Source organism: Drosophila mauritiana, chromosome 2L (genome assembly GCF_004382145.1).
Source record: "Drosophila mauritiana strain mau12 chromosome 2L, ASM438214v1, whole genome shotgun sequence".
In the NCBI taxonomy this organism is placed as follows: Eukaryota; Metazoa; Arthropoda; class Insecta; order Diptera; family Drosophilidae; genus Drosophila; species Drosophila mauritiana.
In genome coordinates, this window is record NC_046667.1 from 14,527,548 (window position 1) to 14,536,916 (window position 9,369).

A 9,369-nucleotide genomic window follows, 5' to 3' on the forward strand; every position below is an offset into this window, starting at 1 on the left:
CAGTTGGCATGGCATGCAGGGGGCTGAGTTGTGACCCAGAGGCGCCGAAAGGGGGCTGCTTTCCATGGGGAAGGAGATAGGGGAAGGGATGGAGTGCTGTCAGGACGGACGGCATAATAACCGGACCCCGGGCTACGTCGACGTCTGCATTGCGCCATGCAAACTCGAGCTGCGGCAGCAACAACTCATTTTTTCCCATTTTGTATTATTGACAAAGAGGGGGGTATGTCGACTGTCGACTGCCGATTTTCATTGAATATTTTTCGGCCAAAACGAGGCCCTCTTCAGGCCTGGAACGTGTGGAGCTCAGAGCCCCAGTCAGAGTCATGGCTCCCAGACTGTGTGTCGGGAGTTTGTGCCAAAGGCTAGCAAACAGTTTGCACCACCACCAATAGCAACAATAAGGCTCGAGACTCTTCTTCTCGACATTCTGCTGACCTCAATATTTATTCAACTTTTCAGCAACAATTTTGTTATGCGATTTTGGCCCTCTCAGCACCGCCCCGTCGCCTGGCTGTCATAAATGCCTGCAGTTTGGCAGTTTGTGCAGTGAAAGTGATTTTTGGTTTATTGCTTTGATTTGCCGCTCCTGCTCCTGCTACTGCTGCTCTTGCTGTTGCTAAACTTCTGTGGTGCTGATTACGATGGATGGGGTGTGGCTTTTGGCCAGCAATCAGTGCCGGCAAATCAAATTTCATGCCTCAAACAAGAATCCACTGACTGAGCTGAAGAAAGGCGGCTGAATTAAAGAAAGGGGTTCCACATCCACAAAATGCGACTCGGGGGGTACTTACCCACACGCGGCCCAGGAGGCGGCACACCAGGACCACTTGGGAAACGGGACCCAAACACACGATTGTGAGGAGGCGCAGGCTGTGGGCGTGGCCATGGACCCACAACAGCTGACAAATGGCCGAGGCGAAACAGACGAACAGCACAAAGTTGGACAAGAGAACCAATGTGCTAATGAAGGCCAACTTGCAGCGCTGCAATGAAATCGAAGAAGTGCGCCGACCACAAAGACAAAAGGGTAATCACTTCTTACGGGCACCAGGAGAGCCAAATTAAATGGCAACAGCAGGGCCAGATGATGTCTGAAAAGGACCTCAAAGAATTGCCAGCTGGATGTCCCAAGGACCTCATGCCAACTCTGATGGCGTCCCAAGGCAATGTTTTCCTCATACACCAGTGGTACGTAGTAGAATGTGTTCACCGGTCCGTCCGAGTTAATCGATGCTGTCAAACAAGAAGTTTAAGATTCTAGGTGAATCAAAAGTTTATGGAATCTACCCTGGGCCAAGTGCTTGAACATATTGATCACGTAGTACAGCAAAACGTTGTGCAAAATAAGCATCATAGCGTCTTTTCTGAAGGGGTGGATTGATCGCTAATCATTAAAAGCAATTAATATAGCAATTATTAATACAAGTATCCCATAGCTTACGAAAATCAAAGTAATTTGGTAGAGGAAAATAATGCAAGTCACAATGAGCTCATGGAAATCGGCCATTATAACTGACTCTGCCTTACAAACGTATCAATTTTGAATCAGGTTTCCAAAACAAACAAATTTAGACAGCTAGACACTGAAATCCTTGCGTAAGATCAAATGATTTCAAAGCAACCAAAGCCTACACTTTAGATTATCCAAGAAAATAAGAAGTTCGCAATAGAAATAGGCAAATGTCTTTAGTCACCTGAGTTAAATAAATTGCCCAAAGTAAAAGGTAAATTACTCTAGTACGGCTTAAATTAACTCAAAATACCTTAGCCTTGAGATATCCCAGCCTCTCAATTGTAACTCTTCCACTCTCAGGATCTCTGGCCACGCAATTTATCAAGATGCATTAACATCTTTCCCTTGAAAGATGCCTCGATTATTATGCCTACAATTAAGAGTATTCGGCCGCAGGTATCTACAAACCTAATGGTTTACAATTACCAATTAACAGATTATTCCAGTGACCAAAGTGCCTGATGAAGATGGAACATCAGAGTCAAGACGATGCAATGCTAGAGAGCAAAGCATTATAATTTAATTTAAATTTCCAGCCTGTGCAAATAATGTAAAACATTCCTGCACATTTTAAGTGCTGCTGCAAATTGACTGTCAGTCAGGCAAAGCGGCCACAAACATCAGAAACTGCAGCGACAACTGCAACAACTTTTGAACAACTACAGCAACAGCAATAAGAGTTACGAAAACAATAACCACACAATGACAATGCAAGGCAATATTCGCATATTATACAAACAATAAACATTGTTAATTAATTTACTTCAACTCGAGCGGCAACTGCACTTTGGCCCACTCTACCGAAGAGGATGACTTTAAGCTTGTGGAGTGCATGCAAAGTCACATAAGGAAATATTCCCAATATTTTCAGGGCGGCCTACTGTGATTAAAAAATATTAAAACTTGAAACCTCATTAATAAAATATAAAGATACCAAAATTCCATTGCCATGTCCACGAAACAACTTTCCAGAACACTCATCGAAGCTGTCATGGAATTCACTTATTAACGCTTATATGATATGGCGCTTACTTCGGGCTTTTGATAACTTGTGGCATATTTCACGAGCCGTGGCTATAATGCCTCATGCAAGCGGTATCATTATAAATAATGACTCTGATTAAATATGATGTAATCCTTTGCCAGGGCTACCGAATCGGGAATTTTTTAAATGCTGCAAACTTAATTAAGCATTTATCATAGGCGGCAGAGGAAAGGGAAGTGCTGGATGAGATAAGGCGATTGGAGGATGGAACAGACAAGTGCATTAATTAACGGTCTGATGTCCCTGGTAACTGACCATAAAGGATTTGCGTTATTAATTGAACGATTTTCGGATCAATATTCTACAATTCGCATTGGGAGCTGCGCACTCCCGGGCCACACCTTCCACATTGCATTATACCTTTTATTTTTAGTAATTTGTTCGTTTGGGCCATTTAAGAATAACTGTCACGTACGTCTGGCATGGCCCGAACACACTTACCATTTCATCAAAGTAAATCGAGCTTGAATTGATTTCGCACACATAAGCCGTATCAGCCTCCTTTCCACAAAAACTACCTTGGCTTGGCCCTAATGTGTGTCATTTGGCCGGCAGTTATCTTTGGGCCAAATGCACAAAGGAGCGGTAATTTTCCGAACATTTCCTTTTTGGCCAAAAACCTAAGGTGGTTGTTTTTTTTTTATTTTGATTCGATTCGATTTTCTTTTCTTGTTAGCTAAGTGAATTTTTATTTGCCATAGCTTTTAGTAATTGTCCATTATATTTATTCGATTGGGGACTTTAATATAATTTCATATATACTTCAGTTATTATGTTCATTGCTAATAAAAGTTTATGAAACTGAAAGTGTAGAATTTCAAATTTAAATAAGATAAGGCCCAGCGTTGAAATTCATATATCAGCCCCATTTTCAATCAGCAAGCGCACGCAACAAGTTATAACCGAAAAAGCCAAGCTCTTTTAACTCCATTTCTGCTTTCATTTCAATTTCATTTGCAACAGAACTGAAATAAAACGGCGAAAACTGAGACTCATTTACACATTTATGTGGGAAAATGTCAGCTCCTGAGTAATTTATGCACACAACGGCATTTAAATGCCTTTTATTTCCTTTTTTCGAAACAAGGCCGCTTCAGTTCGTCACTGTTTCGGGTTCACTTTCATTTTTCACTGCGCCATGTCCCTCTGAGTAAGAGAAATGAGCTGTAATGGGTGCCAAAAGCCAACGACAGGGAAAAGGAGACAGGAGGCCACCACCAGACAATTTATGCGAGCCTGGGGAATTGTTTCGAAAATTGACAAATTATGGTCGTAAGTGCTGCGATTAGTCCGTTCCGTTCCATTCGCCTTTTCGTTTGTTACTTTCGCCAACTGTCGTCCCAAGGTTGTCTTCCAAAGACCACAATGTGCATTACATTCACTCACAGAACAGTTGCAGAAACGGGTTTATGGCATCCATAACATTGCGGGCACTGCGTGTTATTAATAATTCAATTTAGCTGTCTCGCAACAGACGCCGGGTCAGAGAACTCTGGAAAGGCTTGGAGCACGCAACTCCTCCCCATATCTTCGAATTCCCCATTGCCGTGCCCATTTATTGCTCAGCCTTAGCAGTTTTCCCATTCCATTTCCTCGGATCACAGCTCATTATCTATTCATGCAAGTTAAGTGCGAAAGCTCATATAGTGGAATAATAAATTGAATTTCGCCGGGCATCTGGAACAAACACAAATAGCGACACGTGCTGTTCCAAAAAGTACTTATTAATTTATTTTTATTTAGGAATAAAATAATTCATCAAATGGTATCAAATCAATGTAAGTATATGCCTGGACTTAGCTGCATCGGACTTTTTCGTATCTCAGTATTAGTTGCAACAAACCCGTCGGCGCCTGTGGCGCTCACTGGTGGTGACCTTGCACGCCTGAAAGGATACAAATTAACAGTCTTTATAATATAAAAAATAAATTCTTACCATCCGGCGGTATCGATCCTTTATATGCTCCGGGAGCGCGGCCCATGCTTTAGCGGCCTCTGCGATTAATTGCCGCGGTTTCATGTCACAGTGCTTCTTCCGGAACGAGCGTATGAAATTCAAATATCCGTTGCTAGTGATTGGACCTTGCTTGCTGCACTTGGGCTTCGTCGCACACCGACTCTTGACCTTAGGCCGAGACGCCTTGCCACAAGCGGCCTTTCGTCGCGGCTTTGCACAGGTCTTTACCGGCTTACATTTGGACGGTACACTTCTCCTTGGTTGTTTACACATTTCAGTGAAACCTTTAGGACTTTCATCTTTTGCAGAAATGGTAATTATTCCCTTACACAGGCTCTTGCAATCATTTGCATTGTTTGAACTCATCGTACTACAATTATGTAGAAAATTTTTACAATTTCTGAAAAGAAAAGGAGAGTTTTTGGTATTATATAGGATTTACTTGATGTGTAGGATGTCGGCTATTAACTGTGATGGAGTATGTTCCTCCTGCATGTGAGTTTGAGTGTTGGCCCCAGAAGCCGCAGAGTTGCGTCCTAGAGAAGTCACTTAATCAGTGAGGAACCCAAGTCTGAAACCAGAAGTAAAGCCCAAGCCCAAGCGCTGCCGACCAGGATGAAGACCTGAACAGCAGGAGACAAGCGGTTGCAAGTGCAACAAAGCCCATAATTAATATCAGTTGCATGCTGCCTCCCGACAACCGACGTTTAGTCACCATGTGTGGGAGCCTAAGTGGCGGTTCTTAACCAAGACCAATGGGTATTAAGAACTGGTTATTTAATTGTCATGAAATCTACAGTAGTTTGTAATGAAAATTAGTAACCGGCAGCAAATGGGCAGCGGTTAATAATTAATAGAAGGACTCTCTCCAAGGATAAAAAAGATAAGCCAATATCTGCATAATTCAAGATTACTCAAGTTTCCACAAATCCGAGTAATTAATTTGCCACCCACAGCTGATATTTTGGGCTTGACAAATATTAATTCGAAATATTAATTTGAAATCGTTATGGATGTGTACAAATTACAATTTGTGACCAGCTGTGCCATCGCAGTGTGGTGAGACTGCATTGTCTTTCAAACCCCACTGAACACCCAGTTGGAATCCAAAATTCCCTTTAGCTAGAGAGCTTCATTAAAGGCCCATTATGCTCCTCTTGGCTTTCCATTCGAACTTAAAATTATCTTTTGGATCTATATGAAAAACAGCAGCAGTTGAATGGGGCTTCGCCAGGAGGAAGTTATCTGAAGAACTATTTTCCTTCAATGAAAACAAGCCTTGATTGATTAAGTGCTAAACTAGCTTTAAAAGCCAACGCGGGCAGGTAAAACTAAGTAGGAACCGACAGGAGCTGAGGGCGTCGAGTGATTATCATTAGCCGCCAGAGTAGTTGCCATTTAGCACGCACAACGAGATGAGTGCCAGCAACATCAGCAGCAGATGCAACAATGTTTGAGTAATTGTTTGCCGTTGCTGCAGCGTCAACAGCAGCACAAGCAGCAGCAGCAGCAGCAGCAACTGCAGATGCAACAAAATTTGCATGCAAACACAAGTCCCTACTCACCGCCCGTTAGCCCACAACCCCACTCATTGCCCCATTTGGCTGCACACGTAACTGAACGGTGGCAACAACTGCAGCAGTAATTGCAACAAACAATTAGCGTCACTTGGATTTATGTTTACGAGCGGCTGCCTGGACATTTTCGGCCACAATGACAGTGTGCCCCCTGCCTACTGCCCTTTTATGGTTGTCAACGAGCAAAAAGTTGATCAATCAGGACGTGTAATTTATTTACAATTTCACTCGGGCAACGAAAGAAAGAAAGAACCAAGAGTTTCTCTTCAGATTAACTCGATCTTTCTTTCGGCCGAACCGCGTGAACCGCTATGATTTATTTAATTGCCCGCGCTTGCTGCCAGTGTTGTTGCAGCATGTAAATGACGTCATTACAAGGCGTGGGGCGTGGCAAGGTGGTTGGTTGTCGACGGACTGCCCCCGGCATTAGTTTAAAGCCAGATAGGAGGGCCACATCCATCCGACATCTAGACAAACACGCGGGCCGCCAAAAAGGCGTGGCCGCCGAGTTTCCGCTTCGACTTGCAACACTTTGGTGCAACACGCCCCACAACCTTGCAGTCGACAATAATTTAATCGCGTCTCAATGAATTTTACAGAACTGAATTTCACAAAAGCTTCTTTAAAAGAGAATTTTGAAGTAAAACTTTTTGCAAACTAAGTTTATCGTATCTGATTGGAATACCAATAGAAAATAATTATGCGCTTGGTTTAAAATAATTGAACTGTAGGGCCGGCCATATAAATCGTAATCCGTTTTTTTTCACTTACCCTTATGAAATTTTTTATAAAAACCGAACTTTTCTCACAACTAATTTTAAAGAGTGTAAACATAGGACTGTAAATTTTTGGAAAAATTTTGCTTGTGTACTGTTTGTGTGCCAAGTTACAACTAATGTTTAGACAAAACAAGTGCTAGGTATAGGGGTGTACGGCAAAACCTACGCCAACTAGATGGAATAAAGTTATATTTGATCGAAACGACGCCGGCGGATACGCATCCTGGGAAACATCCTTCTGTTAGGTGGGTACGCCCCCATGGTTCCCTTTGCCGTTGGCAGTGTGGCAAGTTTTCCTCATAGGTGGCATAAATTATGTGAAACAATTTTTATACCCACTATTGCTCGTGCCAAACTCTCTGCGGCTTATTAAAATTTCTAGCCGCCGGGCTAACAAACTCGGTGTGGCTAAGAAATTTTGGGCGAAACGTCTTGGGGATTCCGATTGTTTGGACATGTGTGAGGTTTTCTATTATCTGTAAAATGTTATGATTTATTATGTGCGGGCTCAAGTTGGTGGTGCGGCCATAAATTGCGACCCTTTGGAGTCTTGTGCCTTTAGCTTTGCCTCTGCCGTTGGCTTTACCGCTTCCTTTTCCGTCGTTTCATCTTTGGTCTCTGCCTTTGCCAGCAGCAGTTAAGTCAATTAATTGGCCCTAGATTTATTAGTTTTTACCCCGCCGTTCGTCGCGCCTTTAGCATAGGTGCCGTGATTTATTGTTGCAGGAATGCCAAAACAACAAAGGGAAATTCCTCGGCTTTGACTTTGGCACGCACGCAGTGAGAGTAGTAGTCAAAGTCCAGGTGACTGAGGAGGTGTGGCATTTGCATATAAATAGATATGTCAGCTAAAATATGAACCACATGAGTCGGGTCCTGTGTTCTATATTCTGTTTCTTCCGCCTCGCGGCGAAAACGCTTCCATTGCGTGTCGCGATAAACACAAATTTCAAGTTCTCCGCTCGGACATTTTCCATTAAATTAGCCTCAGTGTCAAATACTGACACCCAAACTGATGAACCCAGGGGCGGGTAGGACACTCATTGTAGCCTAATGCTACGCTACTGAATTATTAACTGGGTCAAAGTAAGGGCACACATAAAAAGTATCAGTGTCCGCATCTTATGAAACAAACTGTCAGGAGGTCGACATTTAGCTCACATTTTATTCGGTCATTCGGGTAGCGAAACAAGGCAATTATTTTTGTATTAAGATATTTTAGGGTAAAAATGATTTTAAAGTAATTGATATTACATCGGGGATCGAATGATAATTAATAAAAAAAAGGTTAACTGTTTTCTGTTGATTACATAATTGTTATTGGTAATTTGTGCTTCATTTAAGCCTTTTTCGTTAATATTGCTTCAGCTATTTAACTTTAAGATGAGGGAACGCTATATCATCCTTTAGACGGACAAGTCCATTTTGACCTATTGGCCTATTGATCCTGATCAAGAATGTATATAGTTTACCCTTCTCTCTACGAGTAACCACAATTTTTATTCAGCTTTAAATTTAAAAATCCAATCAATCACATCAGCCGAAATAGCAATAAATAAGTTTCCAAAACGTGAGCGACGGAAGACGAAATGATTTTCATCCAAATCATGTTGACAAATTTGGCTATAGGCCAAAGGACATCACGTCATCACATGGGCCAAGTCCTCGATTCAAGTGCAAGGAGTCGCATATGTGAGTGCTCGCAATGACGCCCAGATTATCATCGCTGCTGGATCCTGTTTTCCTGCTCCCTGAATGCTCCGTTTGCCATCGGGTTGCCGGTGTAATAACTTAAAATCCTATAATAAAGCTACTTACTGCCTTCCTCGTTGGCGATGTCCTCGTGGCTCTAACAATAACTATTTTTCTTTGGATTTGGCTGGCGATGTGGCTCGAATTGAGTTCCAGAGGCTTTCTGCCACCGCAAATGTGCAAGTCAAGTGCATACGTCACTGGTTCCATTCAGCAAAGCCATACCTAAGGTCTAAGTGCACAGCATCCATTTGGTCTTATTTTGCTGTCGTTGCCCTACTCTTGTTAGTTACTTTTCTGTCTATAAAAAATATCCTGCCGAGCGACTGGATTAAGATTGAATTTTTCTTGGTTTTGGTACATTTTTTTTTTACTTTTTATCAGTTTTCTTTGCCGAAGCAGAAATTTTTATCTGGTCGTCGTCAGGTGAAGAGTCGTTTAGATATCCCACACAAAAGGCTGCTAAAAATATTTTCATGTTGAAATAGAAATATTTTTCCATTGAAAATGGAAACGATTTTGCCATTGTGTTTGGAATTATATGTGTGTGTGTATATGTGTATGCAACCGGATGTTGTACAGTTATTGGAATGTCTCTTCATTTCCAGTACCCATTCTCGAGAATCCCTAGAAACGGCTTCGACAATAGACTATTAGTTGGCATTTTTCTAGTATTTTTGTTGTCCTCAAACTCCTTGTTGTAGTCGTCGACAGGAAATGGTAAACTGATTTCTCTTATTAAT

The 9,369-nt window shown here is 42.1% G+C and overlaps 2 protein-coding genes across 5 annotated transcripts; both read right to left on the bottom strand.

Annotated features, from left to right (window-relative positions):
• Positions 1–416: 416 nt before the first annotated feature.
• On the bottom strand, positions 417–1,581 carry LOC117145985. 4 transcript variants are annotated; one of them, XM_033311906.1, is made up of 5 exons: positions 1,445–1,580; positions 1,291–1,387; positions 1,046–1,236; positions 795–986; positions 417–720 (listed from the first exon to the last, which is right to left on the bottom strand). In XM_033311906.1, the coding sequence occupies exons 1-5, from the start codon at positions 1,508–1,510 to the stop codon at positions 688–690; spliced, it is 579 nt and encodes a 192-aa protein (XP_033167797.1). In that variant the 5' UTR covers positions 1,511–1,580; the 3' UTR covers positions 417–687. The 4 variants fall into 4 exon arrangements, with proteins under 4 accessions (XP_033167797.1, XP_033167790.1, XP_033167806.1 ...); XM_033311899.1 differs by having other exon boundaries at positions 417–739; XM_033311915.1 differs by having other exon boundaries at positions 417–725; positions 1,445–1,578.
• Positions 1,582–4,279: 2,698 nt separating this feature from the next.
• LOC117143550 (protamine) lies at positions 4,280–6,993 on the bottom strand. The gene is made up of 3 exons (XM_033308293.1): positions 6,867–6,993; positions 4,498–4,918; positions 4,280–4,446 (listed from the first exon to the last, which is right to left on the bottom strand). Exons 2-3 carry the CDS (start codon positions 4,882–4,884, stop codon positions 4,390–4,392), a joined length of 444 nt encoding a protein of 147 aa, XP_033164184.1. The 5' UTR covers positions 4,885–4,918; positions 6,867–6,993; the 3' UTR covers positions 4,280–4,389.
• Positions 6,994–9,369: the final 2,376 nt, after the last annotated feature.